The sequence below is a fragment of the Mugil cephalus genome, chromosome 7 (genome assembly GCF_022458985.1).
Source record: "Mugil cephalus isolate CIBA_MC_2020 chromosome 7, CIBA_Mcephalus_1.1, whole genome shotgun sequence".
Lineage (NCBI taxonomy): Eukaryota > Metazoa > Chordata > Actinopteri > Mugiliformes > Mugilidae > Mugil > Mugil cephalus.
The window spans coordinates 13,285,652-13,307,145 of NC_061776.1; the positions used below are offsets into that span (position 1 = coordinate 13,285,652).

The following is a 21,494-nucleotide window of genomic DNA, read 5'->3' on the forward strand; positions in this document are numbered from 1 at the left end:
GGCTCTGGACATAGTCGGCCGTTCATAGCCTGAAGCTCGTTGGAGATTCGTTAAAGAGCACCAGGCTACACTCTGGTGCTCCTGCATCCTGTCCAGTGATAATAAAGTCAGTCTCCCTCTGAAACCTCCCTCTCCGCAGTTTGTACGACGCTGCAGCTTGAAATCTGTAATTAAAAATAGAATATTTTGCTTGATGTCTAGGTCTAGCCTACCGTCGGTGTGACAACAATGGAACGTGGGAGCTGGCCACAGTCAACAAGACATGGGCCAATTATAACGAGTGTGCGAAATTCCTCTACCATTACAACCATAGTCATGAAAAGGTGAGATCCATCTAATTTCCATTAAACGCTCACTGACACAATAAAACTGTTTCCCTTTCAAATAATTAAGAGTAATAGCCTGAGTGAATGCATCACCAGAGCAAATTGTCACACTTAAGAAATTACAGCCATTTAGGAAACCATTGCACCATTTTACCCTGTCATTATATCCATCCTCGGATCGCGTAATACATTGGTGACATGTGTTCTCAGAAATGTGCATCGCAAAGAAACTTTAATCATATTTAATGAAATGTTGTGACAATGACAGTGAAATAATGACAGGATGTCATTGTGGTCACTTTGTGATAGCATTGCTGCGATTAGCTGAATTAGCTAAATGAAAACACAAAATCCAAACTGTGTCACATTAGTCTTAGCGGGAAATGGCCACAAGTTTGCCAGGGGACATTCCTGTCACAGAAAACAAAGAACTAAATCTGTCAGTTACTTGACGATAATGAGAACTTTAGAACATTGCACTCTGGCAAAGTTAAGCTTTAGACACTGTATGCACATTTTACTGATGTAACTGTTTTATTATGTTGTTTTTTTATTAACAAGCTCAAATGTTTTTATCGTGTAAACACTAAATATGAACTTTTGAACGTCTTGCTTAATTCAGCTCTTTCTCAAGGCTTTTTTGAAAAATTGTTGAAAGTGGCGTAAAGATGGACAAACCCATTGAGATATGAAGTTCCTAAAGTGGTTCTGACGCCTAGTGTGGAGGCTCTCATCATGGTGTACGTCACTGTGACGTCACAACATTAGCTGGAGGCAAAACAGAAGGAAGTTTGAGGCGACACTGTCACTTTCAATCATGAAAATGTCATCTTGCTCTATTTTTTTGTGCCAAAACTGAAAAATCTAAAACACTAACTTGAAGTTTTGTCACATACCAGTCATTGCTAGGTGTAGACAACTTTGGTTTGGCTTTGGTGATTAAAAGAAAGGACTGGGGTGAGACAATCAACAACGTGCACACTTTATATCAGATTAGATATAAAGTAGTGCATCAGATGTAGAGATTAGATCTAGTGCATCATCAGTTTCAGCCTGGATAACATTATGGGTTGGAATAAATTGTGACTGAAACTATGTTAAGTTAATCATTTAGGGGATTCTTGTTACATGCTAATGCTAATGCTAACCGCTAGGTAACAAAGTTGTGTGTTTCAGGGGGTGTCTAAGCAAAAGTTGCATTTACTACTTACCTTCCACAGTGGTTCCACTTACTTCCTGTAATATCTTTGTTGGAGAGACTTCACTTGATAGAAACAGACCAGAGTTAGTCCCCTCTCTGTCCTCCTTTGGTCAAATCGTGAGTGAATGAGAGTGTAGGGGTCGGTGAATGTAGTCCCATCAGTCAGAGTCATAACACATAACATTCACGGTCTCAAGGAGTGAGTGTATTAGTATATTCTCTAAAATATGTGTTTGTTGCGTCAATTATTGGAAAAACAGTCCACTGAAATATGCTAACCGTCGTTTACAGGCTATGGTGTTTGAGATGTTTTGCCTCCAGTTAAGCCCCGCCCCTCAAAAAATGTCACATTGTTTACAAACCATGATCAGAGCAGAGGAGGGCCATAAAAAATGAATGAAAATAGACTCAAGACAGTAAATATATTATTTGTGCTGGAAATTTGGGCATTTAAAAATAGGCATCTATTGACTACTTTTTGGCCTTTCAGGAGGAAGTGCAGTTTCTGGCTCTTTATTGTTGGCTTAATAGGCTGTTTGTGCTTCTGCACCAATTTGGTGCGGTAGCTATGGTGACAGGCCGGACCATATGCAGACCCTAACGCTGTAGCCAGACGTGCACCTCCCCAGAAATGTAACTATGCGTTGCGTGGATGGACACCGCGAGAGTTGTGATTGATCCACTTGGTAGCAGCATGTTTCCCCTATAGTATTTATGGCTGTTTCTCCATCTCCAAAATTTTCTAACTGATTGATAAAGACACATCCAGGAAAAGTTAACTGAGGAGGCTGAGGAGGAGATAAAAACGTTTGTAGGACATGTCTTTGGTCAAATTTCGACAAAAATATCAGTCGCTTTTGTTGAATGTGAAGCAGGAAGTAGAAACAAAAATGAAGCAGACTGACAAAAACACACAGCGCTGACTAGCAGAGCGACCCAGACTGATGAGTATAAATGGCTCACACCGGCGTAGCCTACAGCGTCTAGTCCTGCAATACTCTAAATGAGCCTTTATTTTTCCGTCCCAGATGTTGCTGTTTGGAATTTGCTTTGATATTGCTCCAAGTGATTAGTGATAAGACCTGGATCCTTGTCCAAATCATCCCAACTATTTACCAGTTGTATTTTATGAATCATTGGAATATTGGGACAGTGAAACAGGAGTTTCTTTCTACAAACCGAGACCCAGATGTTAGAAGTGCACTATTATTCTTCTTATTATATGCAATGTTCTGTTGCACTGTGATTGTCACAATGATTGGAAACGCAATGAAATATAATTGCAGAACCAATGGACAAATTCTGACTGTTCTGGTGTTTTTTTAATATTCCACTCTGCATTCTTCAACGTCTGGGGCCTGACATGTTTTTAATTTTAGTGCAATTTTGTCATTTTCTGTTGAAGAAAACAGTAATTACGCTAGCAAAGCTAATGTGGAGATAATCGCTTTTTCATCCCTGTCCCATCTGTCACCATGTTGTTGTGTAGCATGACAGCACGGCATTTTAACGGTTTCACATTTCAGGCGGATTTCTGCCACAGGCAAAAAAAAAAAGAAAAAAAAAGCTTAAAAGCAAATACATCCTTGTGAGACTCCTTGGAAAAATATTGATGGTCACATAAACGCTGAAGGATATAGCTTTGTTTCCCAGGTTTTCGACTCACACATGTCAATGTTTATTTAAAATCTTAAACTTGTACTACCTAAAACTGTATGAAAAGAAAAGAAAAGAAAAGAAAAGAAAAGAAAAGAAAAGAAAAGAAAAGAAAAGAAAAGAAAATAAGAATTAATGATGTAAAATGTAAACACAGTTATTTGGTATTATTAAACCTGTTCTTGTACTATGAGCACTGACCCTTACCCTTGGAGTGTGAGGGTGGCAATTTTTACTATGTCACAATGTCACTTACAAAGATCAATATGACCCTGATGGTAATTGCTTTCTTTTCTCTATCATTGTATCTGCCACCCAGTCAGTGAATAGTTCTTCTAGGTATTGTAAGGAGGCTGGAAAACATGCTGGAAATACTGCACACAACACTGAAAGCAAAGCAGTGTGTCAGGCGGCCGTGGAAGCTGTCATACTCCGGTTCCATCTCAGTCTTGCCATGAAATGATACAATGCAGCTGTCTTCTTTATGACTTCAGATGTTCGTGTTTTCCCAAAAGAGCAGCTGCAGTAGTTAATGACAAATTCATATGCAGGAACTGAAGCGCGCACAGTAAAGCCATGCCATTCCCCGGACCACCATCACCACCACCACCACCACCACAACTTAGACTCACAGTTTTTTTTTTTTTTTCTTTTTCTTTTTTCTGGCGCAGGGGCCCTGGCGCTAAATGATAACAGCAGCGCGGTATCTGGTTGCATCACAAACGGCTCCTGGCCATTTAGCATGTTGACGCATAGACGGTTTGGCTGGCGGCTCTCTTTACGGTGTCCTCCCGCTGCTGCCAGCCCGCTGCTGGAAGATCAAACAAACCCCACCCAGCCTTTCTCGGCTCCGTCACCCGCGTCAAATTCTGTTCCCTTCACTGACATCTGAGTGCTTGAGACACTTCTGTCACCAGGTGGCAACGTATTTTCAGTTTCGGTGAAGTTAACTCGTGTTGAAGCTTGGGGTAGGAAGTTCCAAGGTATAAACGTTTGAGAAATTTCCCTGTTTATCTACATATGGACTTGAAATGGAAAGCAATTTTGTGGTCAGTCAAATTTAAACGTTTTTTTTCCTGAAGCCTCGGACTGTAAAATCAACCCTTTAAAGAAAAGATTTTGTAGACGGTAAATTAACAATATAATGTGTGTTGGAAAATAGCGAGAAATTAATATTTCCTGGTCACTCTTTTAGTTTAGGCATAAATAAACTGCTTTTTTTTGTTTGTTTTGTACCTACATTAAAAGTACATTTTGTTTGACTCAGGAGCTCAAGTTGATTGTCTTAATTGTAAGACACTCGTTTGTGGTTGAGCTACATCCATTTTACTCATATGCCCTAATGATGGGCTTTGATCCCACCTATATCCACATCCACGCATCAGTTATCCACCCACCATCCACTTGGACGCTAACCTAGTCTCATGTCACAGATATTTTATTTTCTGTTGGACAAATGTAGCATAGTTTTAAACGAATAAACATGTATTAAAAAAAAAAAAAGAAGCCGTTTTTGATCAAATGAAAATGGCGACGAGTATTTCCAGTTATGACCTGAACAGAGGTTTACACATTTAGGGCCTCCAAACTAAATGCGTGTCGATAAGAATTCAACATTTTGGAAGTAAAGTGGAAAAATGCACCGTAGCTGGTGAGAATAAATGTTTTGGCTCCAATGAGAAGTGACATCACGGGGCAGACTCCCAAATAAAGATAGTAGATAGTGACAGGTCCCCCTGGAGTGTAGTTGCAGAGGGGTGGTGGTGTTGGTGGCGGCGGTGGTGGAGCCTGACTTTGGTTCCAACCCCCTGGACAGCCAGGGTGAGGTGGAGATGCGGTGGAAGAGCAGGGCTGCGTGACAGATGAAAGGGGTGACAGAATTTCACTCAGGTCCAAGGACGAGGAATTAAACTACAAGTTGAAAATGAGAAAGCAGTGATTTTGACAGCGTGGGAATGAGGAGAAGAGAGCGGAGCTGCAGAAACAGCCAATAATGACCTTAAAGGAACAGCTCCGTGAACCTCTGTTAATCCAAGCCAAAAAAATTCACATTTTAAATAATTAGCAACTCTGTGGTCCATTCACCTCAAAATACCCACCTGCCAGATGCGCTGATTGCTGTAATTATTATCATTGACACACATATTGAACATTTGTGAGCCAGCTTAGTTTTCAGTGTAAACATATGTTTAAACATATGATTTCTGACAGATCTAATGCTGGAGTAAGGAGGAGATATCATATTCTGTTCTTTCTAACAAATCATCCTTTTCCTGCAGGAGGTCTTTCACCGGTTGTATCTCATCTACACAGTGGGTTACTCCATCTCTCTAGGATCACTCATTGTGGCTGTCGTCATCTTGGGCTATTTTCGGTGAGTTTCTTTTTATTTATTTATTTTTTTTCTTTTTTAACATCCGTGCTTTTGACCTCCCCAAGTAAGACGTGTCGATGCGGGCTCATGAATTAATGTCGGAGCAGGATCAAAACAGGGAGTCTGAGCAACTAATGCCGCGGTGGCATGATGAAAAACATTTTTTTTTTTTTTAATCAGCTGCAAACATACGACGATGCTGCAGAGAGTATATTAATTTCATGAGGCCTTGATGGATTAGAAAAGAGGGTTTATCCTGAAATCATGCAGTTCTCCCCCCACTGGATAGTCATGCGATGCAGTGTACACAGTGTGACGCAGAACCAAACGAGGAGCATGCAAGCTGCATCAAACGCTACCTTTGACTTTTAACGGACTGTGAAATGTCTACCTCTGAGGAGGAGTTCGCCTCCGGGCTTGAATTTGTTCATGCTTCTCCATCTGACATTTAAGCTCTTTGTCGTTTTCATGCTGATTTCAGATTTCAACCAAAGCTTGTGTGTTTAGTTTGTGCTCGCCGAGCTCATGAAGATGCAGCTCCTAAGCCACAATGTGTCGCGAGCGGTTCATCTTCACCTTTTCGCCACTGAAACATTTGTTGTTTTTTTTTTAAGAAATGTGAACATTTTAGGGTGTATCTGAAGAGTTTTATTTCTGCTACCATGGTAACATCGTGGTATTTGCTTCACTTATCTTTTGTGCTGAGCTCTTACGTGAAGAAAACGCTTAATATAAGATGTGTGTATGAGAAAAATGTACGAATTTGTCATTATTAGCCCATTTTCCGAGTATTGGGAATCTTTGTGAAGGCACTGTTTCCCAGTATTCCCACCAGCGTGTCTGGCTGCACAAGCAGCCACTCAGATGGTTGTAGGAAAGCTCCCAACTGGCACCGTGAAATCCACAGGCCAGTTGACTTTAATAAGTTTTCCCAGGGGTACGTGTGACATTCTGACTCTGTACTCTAGTAGCCCATAAGCCCGGATCCCCCTCTCACGCCCCCTCATACACACACACAAACATCAACTTTTAGACAGGCGAGCTCATAAATGTTTTCCAGGGAGAGAAAATACATATTTCACATTAGCAGTTGTGTGCAGGATGTTTTTCACCAGGGAACTGTCCAGTAGATTGGTTCTCCTGAATCGATAGCCTTCCCGCAGGCAGCGTGTCAATAATTCTGCTCATTAATGAGGACTTACAAAAGACATAAGACACGATTGTGGATTCGGGAGCGTAATTTCACCATTAATGGTTTTAGGATTTCGTTTTCAGCCTGTCACTGATGAATATTCATGAACGTTCCCCCGTCTTTATCAACGTAACCTTTTTTGACAGATGAACTCGTGTTTGCCTGGAAGTGAATTTGCACGCTTTTTTTTTGCAGCGCCTCAACACATGCTTGCAATTTCGCTTTTACTGCTCACTTTGAGCGCAGCAATTCAATATTTGCGTGTTTCCAGTCTTTAAATCTCAAGAATGTGTTGTAGTCAGTGCGGAATTCAGCTGGCTCTAATTAAGACGAGGACTGTGTGAAAATACTTACACGCGCTAGCGTGAAGGTGCGCCAACGCACATAAAATAGCACAGACACAATAACCAGCGTCTATCTTTGACCGTGCTATTCTTGTTGGCTTTCTCCCCAGGCGGTTACACTGCACGAGGAACTACATCCACATGCACCTATTTGTGTCCTACATACTGAGAGCTATAAGTATCTTCGTGAAAGATGTTGTTCTCTACTCCGGATCGGCGCTGGAGAACATGGAAAGAGTCACAGTGGAGGACCTCAAATCCATTACCGAAGCGCCGCCAGCCAACAAAACACAGTTTGTAAGTGAACCAACTCGTAAAACACATCTCTAGATGGAGTCAACACCAAGAAGTAAACTTCAGTGAATACAAAGAGATGGAAAACTGTCAATGTGTCACATTTGAGGAATTAAAAAAAAAAGTTTTGAAGTTGTTTTCGTGTTGCAACGCGTAGAACCAAGCCAAATTCATCATCATTTGATGGGTCGCCATGCGCGGGGTAATTTGATTGTAGTTTGTTGATAGGAGGAAGCGGTGCACTTTTTTTCTTTTTTTTTTTCTTTGCAAAGTCTCACCTGCTTCTTTCTTCGGTGCTGGAGCAAACTGTACTTGCACTTGTCACCGTTCCAAGGTTTCACCGCGCCAGCACTTGGATTTTCCTTCCAGATTAAAAAAAAAAAGGGGGAGGTAAAGACTGTGTACCTTTCATGGGTGCTTTAATACACGGTTTGTATGATATATGTAAGGTACACTTCTTTCCTGTGTGTCTCTCCAGTTTGATTTGTGTTGCATTAGAGCTGCTTTGTTAAAGCAGCTGACATATTTCATGTCTTTCTGCTATGGTGGCGCGTGTGGCTCAAACAAAACCAGTATCCTAATTAAAACTGACATTTTTAGAGACATTTGCATTTTATCTCAAACTCTTGGCATAAAATGACCTTGTATGGCCAGGCTACTTCTTAGGTGTCAAAGGGCCAGTACTTGGCTTCAAATTAAAAACGATGTACACTATATTGTAAAGACTAAAGTACTCTTCATAGATGCTTTAATACACAAACAATTTATTGGATATATTTTAACCCTCTGGAGTCCCGAGACTTTATATTTCATCTTAAAAATGGTTTACATTTCCTTGTTGCGTGTAAGTCTTTTCAGCACAACCTCACGTGTGTCATTTGCAATTATTTTTTTCATTTTGACAAACTGCATTTTACACACTGGACCCAAAACCACACTAAAACCATAAAATCCGAGTAGTAAAAAGTTAGATTTTTCACTGTGAAAACCACAAATATGTTTAACAAACCATTTTTACAACTTAGAATGCAAATCTAAAGTGTCTAAATTTCAGAAGCTTATGTACATATTTAGCAAACAACAAAGCTTTTTAAACTATTTCCATTAAAATGCAGGAACTGCATCATGCATTTTTGTACAACTATTTACAACCATTTGCAAAACTATAGGAAAGTTTTTAGTTTTTTTTTTGCTTTTTGAGTGTTTAAAGTTGGCTAGCGATCTCCGTGTGCTAGCGTTTTTCTTTTCACCCTTTCTCCAGTGCACCAGACGCGCACCAACATGACAGCAGTATTCAGGAGAAAGTGTGGTGTAAATTACTTAAAATTATTATATAGGCTGAACTTTCTACAAAAGTTGAAACGGACACTCAGTGAAGCTGTGAGTCATGTGAATTGGTCATGTGCCTCCAGAGGGTTAAGGGACGGACACCTTTAGCCCACGTCTCTCTGAACCTAATTTAGTTAAAACTGCTTTGTGAAAGAAGCGAATGTGCCTGCATTGACATAAGGCTCACTGCTGCTGATACGGCCTGAACAAGTTTGCCCTTTATCTTCACCTACAGTTCAGTAAGTCTTTGTAAACTTGGATGAATTGATCCCCTACAGCTGGGGTATCTGATAGACAGCCTTGCAAAAATAACACCATCATTATTCACGTTTGAGTTGACTGTGTATCAATCATACTGAGATATATTATTGATATACGTATTGATCCTGATGTATTCTAAGAAGAACAGGGTTCAGGGAAAAAAAGCATTTTCCCATCATAATCAGCGTCTTTATCAATTTTGTTTATTGTGGAATTAATAAATAGATGACAAACTTAAGAACACAAATGTTACCCCACCTCAAAGATTCTCGTTCAAACGTGATGACAATGTTAAGACTAATCAGTGCGGTAAGAAAGGAGGGCTGAATTGGCTTCGAGTAATCATGGCATGACAATAGTGCAGCAGCAGCAGCAGCGTGGAGTCAAATCAATGCCTGACTAAATCAGCTTTGGCTCCTGGGACCTCGCCACATCCCGTCAATACGACAGCAGCAGCACACGATGCAAACAGGTTTAATATTAACCTCTGTTCGAACACCAATCACACAAATGATAAAATTAAATGTCTACGGGTGTCCTCCAGGATACTCGTCTTTTTAGAAACTTGTCTTTATTTAATGGAAATGTATAATTTTGCAAGTGTGGGTTAGTCAATAATTTGCCCCGTCTCACTGATCTTCCCACACTAGCTGATGTAGGAGGGGCCCAGGGGGATTTTACATCACAGAGCTCATCGCCGCAACATCATCATCTTCTTTTGTTTGGTTTCTTTTTCGAGAATATTTGCCGTCCACCACTCCCGTAGTATCATGATGCACTTGTGACAGGCTTCTCTTAAAAATAAATATAACTGGCACGATAAATGCAGCCACAGCATTTCCTCTTCCCCATATGTTGCATTGTGATACCCTCCCCATTTCAAATTATACATGAAAAGAGATAATTTATTTTCAAGTTTCAGTCACATGACGATGAGTGTGATTGCCCTGTCAGTCAGACAGCTGGCTGATAGCAAAGCTTTGTCTTTCATGAGTGTAAATGAATGGAGGCAAATGGGAAAGAGATAACTGACGGGCTGTCAATAACAATCAGGGCTGGAAATGGAAGAGCTATTTTTATCCTCAAAGAAAGTTTGTGTGGTTCAGTATCTTTGCTTTAAATGGACAGAAATATAATAACCTCTTGCTTTTAATTCGTCCACTAAGCACCTGGTCAACCACTGCAGTTTAATACTAAATATAGACCCCTTCAGGGTTTGTAAACAATGTGATGTTTTCTTGAGGGGCGGGGCTTAACTGGATGCCAAACATCTCTAACACTGTAGCCTGTAAACGCTGGTTAGCATATTTCAATGAACTGTTTTACAGAAATAGACAAGGAAAACGCATATTTTAGAGAATATATTAATATGCTCACTCTCCGAGACCGCGAGTGTTATTTTAAAAAGTTGACTGTGACTGATGAGACTATTGTCACTGGATGGATGATTTGAACAAAGGAGGACACAGAGGGGAGGAAGTCTAGTCTGTCTTTATCAAGTGAAGCATCTTCAACAAAAAATATTACAAGAAGTAAGTGGAGCCACTGTGGAGGGTAACGTAGTAAATGCACCTTCTGCTTGGACACCCCTTAAACAAGCAAGTAACGTTGTGCTAGCTCACGGTTAGCATTAGCATTAAAGTGTGACAAGAATCCCCTAAACAAGCATTAACCTAGTGTTTTTGATTTTTCGGTACCGAAAAATACAGCAAGAGGACTTTTTCATGGTTGAAAGTGACAGTGTTCGCCTCAAGCTTCCCTCTGTTCTGCCTCCAGTTAACCACATACACCTATATATAGCCCATGAAAGGGTCCACTCAGCAGGTCTTTGATTAAGCCATTAGCATGCTGACGTTCTCTTTTCAATGTATTTGATTATGAACCAGCTGCTAATTATTAATCAAACAGATTTTAAAAAGTCAGTCGTGTTAGAATTTAATCTCCTACTGCAAATTTCAGTAGTGTCAATTCAAACCCAAATATTTATGACGCAACAGTCGAGGGATCGCAACCCTCCGAGGAGCCGTTTCTTTCTTAATCAGGGAAAGCGTGCTCTCGTTGACGGTGCGCAAGAAAAATCTAATTATCCACAAACTCCACAAGGGACCATGAGCATCCAAAAAAAGCGCTTACTGGGAATCCATTAACCCCTGAATGCATACCTCTGGTTGTTTTTCAGGTAGCAATCATCTCCCTGGTTTTCCTCAAACTGTTTAATTTTGAGGATGTTCTGGCAAAATGCTAATCTGAAAAGTGGTCTAGTAATCAACTAGTCATTACAATAATTTACTTCAGCTTCAGCTTGGTTAAAGGTTTAGATCAAAGCAACATTCTGCTCTTGCGTGGTTTTGGTCACAGCATCTCTACAACTGGACATGTACCCTAGGCTGCTAATGATGAGCATTTTCATGTTTGTGGCATTTATGACTCAAATCATTTCAAGTCAGAACCAGGCCGTGACATTTGCAAAACCATTCGCAGCAAACGGCCCCAACTGTGAAAATATGTCCAATTACTGCAGCCCTCCCAAAGGAAGTGATGACTGATGGGGAAATCTCGTATAGTTACCTTAACTATCTTGACGCGGCTGCTGCAAACATACAAGTCGCTTTGTCTGAGCCAAATTTCCACCTTGGGAAGCTGGAGGAATCTCGCAAATTGTGCGTCTCTCCTGGAAAACGTTGGATTCGGCTGCTGTGTCCTCAGCTGGAGAAAAGGAAAAAGGTGGCGGCGCTTGCCAAACATATCACAAAACACAATTTTGTGTGTCTGTTGCTGTCAATTCTAGCCTCTGTAAACAGTATGTAATAATGTTTTGTTTGTTTTAAGTGAAATCCATCATCATTATTCTGTGGGATGACTCAATTATTATTGACTTGCACGGTGTACTCAGCATAAAGGGCATTTAAGCAATCCATAAAGGCAACATGAGGATTTAAAAGAGTACAAGTAAAATTAGAGGGGAGGTCAAAGTGGCGTAATGGTAAATATGTTAAACGAGGGAGTAAAACATCGAATGCACTTTTGGTGTAGTGATTGCGTGACTTTAATTCACTAAAAGGTTGTGGCAAACGGAGACGTCGTAAGCCTTGGGTTAAAGGAACTGAGAGGCTGAGCAGGCCAGCAGTTTTCTCAGGCTCCTTTTTCCAACATGTACAGCTTTAAAAAAAAAAAAAAACTGAATGTTTCCTCTCTGTGCCGAGTTGACCCAGGGGAACAGTAAGCTGTTCCAGACAACCTGAAAGGTGTGAACGGTTCATAATGTAACGACTGACAAGAAATGTATTTTGGCCCCAAACCATTTTTTTTTTATTCTTTATTTCTTTTTTTTTTATCCTTTTGTGCACCAGTGCAGACGTTAGGAAATTAGAGTCGTCCAGCCTCCCCTGGTCTTCGTGAGTAGCAGCAGCGGCGTTGTTCTAAACCAGCTGGAGCCGTCTGATTCAATGGACTAAATTGCGTTTCATTATATGCAAGGAATACGTGTTGGTTTCCAGCTGTCTGGAGTGGAATATTCCAGTTATTGAATACACACTCCAAACCTTGTTGTTCCCTCGCAGATGTTTAATGATGTGTGACTGTGGTATAAATGTTAGGGTGTTGTAAGGGGTGTGTTTTGTGTTGCTCTGCTCCGTTAGGACAATACACTCAACAGCTTCACTCTTGGCAACCGGAGTGAGAATCAGTCAACATTATGACAAAACTGGAAACCAGTCACCACCATTCATCACAAATATAAAAATAGAAATGAAACATGTGTTTGAACTGTATGACTTATGAGTCTCTGTACATCCACTGTTTAACCAAACCTACTCTCCATGTCTGCTCTTTGTGTATAGATTAGCTGCAAAGTGGTCGTGACCTTGTTCATGTACTTCCTGGCAACCAATTACTACTGGATCCTTGTGGAGGGTCTCTACCTCCACAGTCTCATCTTCATGACCTTCTTCTCAGACAGAAAGTACCTGTGGGGATTTACGCTGATTGGATGGGGTGAGCTCTGCTTCATTTTCATTGGACTCGCACTTACGTGACCGCAATGTAAGCAAGTGCAAATGAACGCGTTCGCAATTAGCCTGCATAAACTCTCACTGTAGACGGTTTAGAAAGAGTTGCCTGCGTGACAAGGGGTCTTACGGTCCCTGCATTGTACACACTGTGCGTATAGATTGCATAAGCACAGCGCATACAATGTGGATGCTGTGGTACCCAGGTTCTACTCACGAGAGCAGAGTTTGGACTCGGTGATGGCTTATTTACCTCTACAATTTTAAATATATATTTTTTTATCTTTTCAGGTGTACCTGCTGTGTTTGTGACCATTTGGGCAACTGTGAGAGCCACGTTTGCAGACACGGAGTAAGTGATCCGGATCAATAATAATCACATTGCTCCTGTTAAGAAATACTTCAGAAATACTCCGGTTGCGAGGTTTTTAAAGCCGATGGTTAAGGATGATTGTAGTTATCATAGATCGTGTATTATGTCCAAATAATATCATAAAAAAAACAGCAGCATCTCATCTGGATCTAAATGTTAAAGAACCAGCTGGTGCTCCGTTAAAACTCACGGTTTTTGAATTACCGTAATTCACAGTAGTTTTCGCTATTGACAAAATTCAAAGTGTGGCTCAGCACTGGGAAGTTGCACTTTTGTCTGGAAGACCTTCGTGATGCCTCAAGGGTAAAACTAACTTGTCATCATGTGTCATCATTACCATAATGGCAGCATTTTTTCCCAGAAAGCGCAACTTCCCAGTGTTGAGGCACACTTTGAATTTTCTCAATAGCGAATACTATGTGAGTTACGGTTATTCAGATACCGCACGGTTGTTTTATCTGCAGGCGGATGTTTAGGTCTTTAAAGGTAAATGGTGAAATAAGGAGTATAAATATATAATAAATATATATATAAGGTATATAATGTTTTAAGGGAGATTCAAAACTGCCACACCTCAGCGTCAATCCCTTTTGCCCATCAGCACTATTAACCGTCTCGTTTGTACTATGCTTGAACATGGAAGACCGTGGAGCTGAGAACTTACATCTGAGCTGGTATCCAGCAGCTGCAGAACGGAAATAAACCACATATTTCACTTTAAGTCAGCGGGAGGGCAGTAGAACACGTCTGCCTACACTCTAGGCATTTGTGGGTAGAAAAACAACCCAAGCACGATAATGGCTGCAGCTCGGGCTCGTATCTTTAGCCGTAATTGGTAGAACTGAGTAAAAATAATTCCACGCATTAAGCCTAAAGTCGGACGTATCTGCCATCGAGGCCACAGTGCTCTGAATCAACATAAATAAAGCACATAATCATGGTTTTAGTGCGCAGATTATAATGTTCTTGCTGCTTTGGCTTCACCTCTGACTTGATGGAGAGCATTAAGGGGTCTCTATAACCTCGGTTTAATGAATCAATCAACACTGACTCAAGGCCAGAAATATAACCTACACACTCTGTAAATTCAAACAGAGTCTGTGCTGATCTAAATCTGTTTACAACATATTTTGAAGGACAGATATCATTAAGGACCCAAAGTGGAACCGGAGGAGATTGGATCATCATGTCTACCAGCTTGCTCCCTCCTTATCTCTCGCTGATCCCCGTTTTGTTGTCGTTTATTTACTGCAGGTGCTGGGACTTAAGTGCAGGCAATTTGAAATGGATATATCAAGTGCCTATCCTCGCGGCCGTAGTGGTGAGTATGCGCTCGCTGTTTGCTCCTTTCCCCTGCTGTGCAGCAAATGACAGTGCGTTACGGCACCTGTGGCACTGCAGCTGTCGGATCAGAGACCTTATTTTGTTTCCAATTGCACTTCATTATATCATTATGTTTCTATTTTCTCTTCAGGTGAATTTCATGTTATTTCTGAACATCATCAGAGTCTTGGCAACTAAACTTAGAGAAACTAATGCCGGAAGGTGTGACACAAGACAGCAGTACAGGTACCGACTGTAATGGTTATGTTTAAATGTCACCAGAACAGCTGCTCTTCTCCATTCATTCATCATGTGACACATTTGTAAGACTGCAGGCGGCACTGTTGACTGTGATTATGTTTGATTCATGCTATAGATGATACAAACAGCACATTATATCTCTTTACTGTCATGACCCAAAGACAAATAGCCATCACAGTTTTCGAGATGGTCTTTAAATTGCATTATTTGACTATTCAACACAGAAAATCGTTTCATTTAAGAAGCTGTAACGAGTGTTTTGCTTGTTGAAGTATACATTTGTTGAGTAATAAATGAATTGACTGAACTAACTGAAAAATTGAAGATGAACAAAAACATTGTCGCCATTGTGTTGCAGAAAATTGCTCAAGTCCACGTTGGTGTTGATGCCACTGTTTGGTGTCCACTACATCATCTTCAATGCCATGCCGTATACGGATGTGTCTGGGATACCGTGGCTGATCCAGATGCACTACGAGATGCTGTTCAACTCCTTCCAGGTAAAAGCTGACGTGGTTTAATGCAGATAAAACACATCCCAGAAATGCAAATTGAGCTCTCGCATACATAAATATCAATGTGTCCTTTCAAGCTGGACAGATCTTATTGACCTGATCAGGATTTGGCACGTCCTCTGGGTTAATGTTATCACCGGAATTTCAGAATGACTGATGGTTGCTGGTTTTTTAAGTTGTTGAGTTGGGGGGAGATCTTAATTAAGATGAAGAGAAGGACGTGGGTGCTGATGATTGATCGTACCTAACACCAAATTATACAGTTAAAATGTCATGTAAAGTGCATGCTTAAGTGCATTATTAATAATGTGGCTTAAATAGTTTTTTGATCTCTTCCAGGGATTCCTAGTTGCAATTATATACTGCTTTTGCAACGGAGAGGTAAGAACTAAAAAATACTTCAAATACGTTCAAATTACTTTTTTTTTTGTATTTAAGCTGTGCTGTACAATCACCGGCCACTTTATTAGGTACACCTTGCTAGTAAAAGGTTGGACCCCCTTTTACCTTCAGAACTGCCTTAACTCTTCATGTCATACTTTCAACAAGGTGTTCGAAACATTCCTCAGTGATTCTGGTCCATATTGACATGATAACATCACACAGTTGCTGCAGATTTGTCGGCTGCACATACACGGTGCGAATCTTGAATGAAATCGAGACTTTTTAGACCAGGCAACATTTTTCCAATCTTGTTCAATTTCACTGAGCCTGTGCGAACTGTAGTGTAGGTGTGGTCTTCTGCTGCTGTAGCCCATCTTCTTCAAGGTTGGACGTGTTGTGCGTTCAGAGATGGTATTCTGCATTCCTTGGTTGTAACCAGTGGTTATTTGAGTTACTGTTTCCTTTCTATCATCTCTAACCAGTCTGCCCATTCTCCTCTGACCTCTCACATCAACACGGCATTTTTATCTACACAACTGTCGCTCACTGGATGTTTTCTCCTTTCTGGACCATTCTCTGTAAACCCTAGAGATGGTTGTGTGTGAAAATCCCAGTAGATCAGCAGAAATTTTCAGACCAGTTCACCACCAAGTCACCTAAATCCCCCTTCTTCGCCATTCTGATCCTCGGTTTGAACTTCAGTAAATTGTCATGATCATCAAATGCACTGAATTGCAGCCGTGTGATTAGCTATTTGTACTAACAAGCAATTGGACAGGTGTACCTAATAAAGTGGCAAGTGAGTGTATGAGCTCTATGTTTAAATATTCCCTTCTCTTCTAAGGTGCAAGCTGAGATCAAAAAGTCCTGGAGCAGAAGAACTCTGGCCCTGGACTTTAAAAGAAAAGCTCGAAGCGGCAGTAACACGTACAGCTACGGACCTATGGTTTCACACACCAGTGTTACCAATGTCACTGCCAGAGGGCCGCTGGCCCTCCACCTCACCACCAGGCTGGGACCGGTGCCTGTCAACGGGCACAGAAACCTCCCTGGGTATGTTAAGAATGGCTCCGTCTCTGAGAACTCCATGCCCTCTTCGGGGCAGGAGCTCCACATTCCCGAAGAGGAGCATTCGGCTCCTACGCAGTCCTGCGAGAACGAGAAACCCTCGCCCGTGGTGGAGGAGGAGAGGGAAACGGTCATGTGACCTGCGGGACAATGCGCGTAGAGACGAAAAGTGGAAAAACAAATCACAAAACAGTCTCAGGATGGTCTGAAGGGGGGGGGGGGAATGCTGCACGCATCATCACTGCCAGTTTGTTCTCCTGTGAAATCGAGCCGGAAAACGTTTCCGCAGATGCTGATGAGGCTCCGGGCAAATAGGGTGTATCACTTCTGTGAGCTTATCTGAGGAATGACGACCTCCGTTGTCGTGGCAAATACTCGGAGCGCCTTCACCAACCACCTGCCACAGCGAATGTGTAAAAGGCTGAAAACAGACTGCCGTTTTGCATTTCTTTTACACGTCACACCACGTCCGTCCTCATCTTGTTTTGCTTTTTATAGCAAAAAATGTCTTGTGGTAACCGTTTGTGCATAAATTACAGTTGATGCCAAGCAGAGCCTTAATCACCCATAAAACAGGCGGGGTTTGAGTACACTCAGTGTGACACAAATATGGACAATTTCATCAGCAAGTTTCAGATTAATCGTACGCTTGGTTTGGAACGTGATCAGTCGACTTAAATCCACTTCAGTCTAAAAGGGAAGTTACTCAGGTAATTGAAGTCCTCTGTTGTTGCACACCTATTTTTATACTTTCAAAGTGGTGTTTTAGCATAGTCTGCATTTCACTCCAGAGGATGCCTGTATATTGTATTAGGCTATGTACATTTTTATCGAATTGTTGTACAGTTTTCTGCTGTTCAGAACAACCCGGCATTCGTCCCTCCAGTTACAACAGATTTCAAATGTTGAATGTATCACCAGTTTTTCTCAAAAGAAAAAAAATCTATATATATATAATATCACACGCACGACCAAAGTAAGTTGCCAAATTAAGGATGTGTCTTTGAAGGCTACCTTTCTCTCGGGCTTAGTTTTAGCAGAAGAATTAACAGTCTTAACCCTAAAAATGAGACACAATCCTAATTAAATGAGGAATCCAACAAAATTCCTTTGGAATTCCAAGAGCGGCATTTGTGGTGGATACGAAGGAAAGCCCAGACATGAATGGTAATTTTTTTACAGATGGTCCAATGTTGTGCTGCTTTTTGATGTATATACAAGTCAATGTTTACAAAGATAAGAAATCCATTCTAATCGTGAGCTAAAGGTGTTGTATGAAAATGTTATAAAGCTGTATTTTTTAATATGTTTCTTTATGGAATGTTGGCAATATTCAATTATGTGTATATAGTCCAAAACAGAGCTGGTGAACACATCCACAGGCGGCAGGGGGATGTTCATACGAGCATTAAGTGAAGCTTCCCACTTAACCTGCGTGGTTGGCAGTATAGGTCTCGTCAAGTCTTATACCAAAGAGGAAAGCCATGCTACAGCACACTGCAAGAGAAAAGGTTATGTTGTTGAATTCCTTTGCATCGTCTGCAAAGGTCAAATCATGCGTAAGCTGCATTTAAAACACTCCTACACACTCAGTTTCATATAAACAGCAGTGTGGAAAATGACAGTTGTTCCCGAATGAACCAGGGCAAATAATATTTAAGGAGATTTTCTTCCTTTAATTTGGACGATTGATTGAACTTGGAGCTAAGGCCCTGTAGACCTTGTATTAGCTGTCATTCCAAGTTTGTGTTCACAATTGGCATTAAAATGTGTCTCTGCATGCATCTGGAGTGACCACTTGAGATCTGATCACAGATTCCGGCTGTGGCCACAAAACCACATCAACCAATAAAGCCAACGCTCATACTCAGTAATTCAACGTGTTAATATACTCTTGTTGTTATTGTTGTGCTTTTTTTTCTATGGCTAATCATACACGTCCTGTGTTTTCTGGGAGTGTTTACACCTGTAGTTAAAAGTGGCCACTGGTGATCGGATCAGTCAGGACACGTGTTAACACCAGGGTCTGAACAGGGCCTAAAATTAGTAATTAGTCTTTATGACTGATGGTACCTCGCAGAAATGTGAACTAATACGTGACCAGATTCTTACATACTCTAGAGCAGCCACCATTTGATAGCAAGCTTTTGTGTCCCACTTTCTGTTGTGCTCTTTGTGTCTGATTTGTCCCAGTTTCTTGGCGCCTGTTGCTACATTCATTAAGCTAGGTGCTCTGACACAGCTTTGAAAGGTTATTTTGCATCTAAAACATTAAAACATTTTTTTCTTATTGTCAGTAATAACATTGGACAGCTACGACCAGTAATGATTTGGCATATTAAAGGCAGGGTATGTCATTTATTTTTGCCGTTATTTTATACAAATTCAATTATAACCTGTTAGCATATTGTAATTCAATGGTGCGTTCCATTGTCCTCGGAGGCATTGGGAATCACGTCACACCTGAGTTACCAGCGTTCCAGTTACAGAAGTTGGAAAACTAGATGGCCGCGTCCATGAAAGCGCTCATCTTATCCAAATATAACTTTGTGCGTTCAATAATTTGAGTGAATTTTTTGAGTGTAGAATGAAATTAAAGTTTTTTTTTGGTTGTTTTTTTTTTTTTTTTAAATCTTATTATTGCTACAATGTTAAGTTAAGTTTAGGCTATTTAAGATGCATAAATTGTAAATCGAACAGATAACTTGAACCAAGAAGAGTTAGAATTATTACAGTGATGAAATTTACCGCACGAGGCAGAAATGTATAAAAAAAATTCAAAAGTCTTAATTGTTTAATGTAAATGTAGAAAAAAATACACTATTAATCACAGTTTGCCACGGTGGTGTTTTTAGCCATTGTAAGCGCGACATGAGCTTGGTGCTAATAAACTCTTCTAATTACAGTTTAGCATGGGGGCGGCCATCTTGGTAACTCAGCTCAGGAGTAGTGAGGATTCTATGACTTTCTTTGGACAGATGTTCCAGTTGAAAATTCCAACCTACAACTCGGAAAATCCGACTTTTGAGTACAAATGGAACGCACCAGGTGTTATGAGAGAACAGTTTACCTTTGTGCCTCCACTTACAGGCTTTATAAAAATCACCCCGTGATGGTATTTTTCCACCAATCACAGGCTGTTTTACAGAGTGTCGCTGTTTCCGGTGTTCCTATTGGCTACTCTACATAAGTCGATGCGCATTCACATCCCATTGCTAGGCAGGCTTCTCCATGTTGATGGATTTTATGCATGTTACAGCGACTGGAGATGTTTGTTCTGAAGTCAGGGACACTATGTACCGATCTCATCAATGGAAAAAAAATGTCCAGATGGTTTATTTGACCCTGGGTTCAAGTGATCATAGAGAGGAGGAATGAGTGGAACTGGGACTGTAAATAAGTAGGGGAAGGGGAACGAATATTTTACATACCCTGCCTTTAAATAATGTGTAATGGAGCTCATTTTCTTGCGCAATGGAGCTCCATTTTTCATGAGTAGATTATTTCTCTGTACGACTACTGCCAAGTAATCCCCAGCACACGTATGGTGCAATCCACAATTAAAAGTAGCCCCTAACAAAAATGTATTACTGACCTTTTCCTAGAATCTACAGCTGTTTTAGGTCATTTTACAATCAATTATTCCAGCTATAAGGACACGACAAAGCATTTAGGGGTGGACTAATGTATTGGTCTGTCTTTTTTTTTCACACAACAAAAACTAGAGAATAACATCATCGTCGTAGTTTTAGAAATATCCACAACTCTAATTTTATCTGGACAACATCCAGCTGTTTCTTAACCGCCAGTCAACTTTAACCTTCCCGTGGGGATCAGCCGTGATTGCGACTGAAGGTTGAGTGGCTCGACTTCAGCGTTGATTACAGGTGATGGTGGACCCCCGTAATGAGAAAAAAAAAAAAAAAAAGGGGAAAAGGTAGAGGCGGAAGGAAATCACTGTCACTTGATGTCACAGTATCTCACTGCCACTAAAGACTTAATTTGTTCTCATTGAGCTGGATTCGTTTAGCTAGTATTTATTGCATCTCTCTCTATAAGGAGTACTTTATTTTAGCTGTTGTGTTTATCCGGTCAGCCAAACTTTTCAGGCAGTATCAGAGCATGAATTTTATTTTATTTTATTTTTTTGTTTTATTAAGACATTTCTATTTGAGCACTTTAATACCCTGTAATACCGTATTTTATTCCTGATTGTATCATGATTGTGTTTTGGAATCAAGTGTACAATAGGGCCAATAATCATATAGAGCTAATGTTGTATGTCATTGTTTCAAATACCTCTCATGGAAGTATACCATGTGTTTCGTTGCCATGTATTTATCTCGTGCTGAACAGTGCTCAGTGGAGCTGGCATTAGCCGTCATGCTTTCGATCGGCGTGTGGGTGGTTTGCTGAGACGCCGTCCACCGACTCCATTTTGATGTAGGCATGTTGTAGATATCAGTGTAAACTCGGGATGAAATTAAAAAGATGTTTTCTGGTCTCTACTGTCCATCAGTGAATTGTGAATAAAACAATCTGTAATTGTACTCTGGTGCTCTGGTGTTCTTGACCGATTATGATTC

General features: G+C 40.7%; 1 protein-coding gene across 1 annotated transcript in view; it reads left to right on the forward strand.

Moving 5' to 3' along the window:
* The window catches only part of pth1r (parathyroid hormone 1 receptor), a 52,601-nt gene extending 31,143 nt beyond the window's left edge, over window positions 1–21,458 (forward strand). The window contains exons 4-13 of the mRNA XM_047590478.1: window positions 202–323; window positions 5,463–5,557; window positions 7,204–7,390; window positions 12,817–12,970; window positions 13,276–13,336; window positions 14,612–14,678; window positions 14,832–14,926; window positions 15,300–15,441; window positions 15,796–15,837; window positions 16,685–21,458. Coding sequence (XP_047446434.1) covers window positions 202–323; window positions 5,463–5,557; window positions 7,204–7,390; window positions 12,817–12,970; window positions 13,276–13,336; window positions 14,612–14,678; window positions 14,832–14,926; window positions 15,300–15,441; window positions 15,796–15,837; window positions 16,685–17,047 — 1,328 coding nt within the window. The 3' untranslated portion in view covers window positions 17,048–21,458. The remainder of the gene's footprint in view (window positions 1–201; window positions 324–5,462; window positions 5,558–7,203; window positions 7,391–12,816; window positions 12,971–13,275; window positions 13,337–14,611; window positions 14,679–14,831; window positions 14,927–15,299; window positions 15,442–15,795; window positions 15,838–16,684) is intronic.
* The last annotated feature ends 36 nt before the right edge of the window (window positions 21,459–21,494 follow it).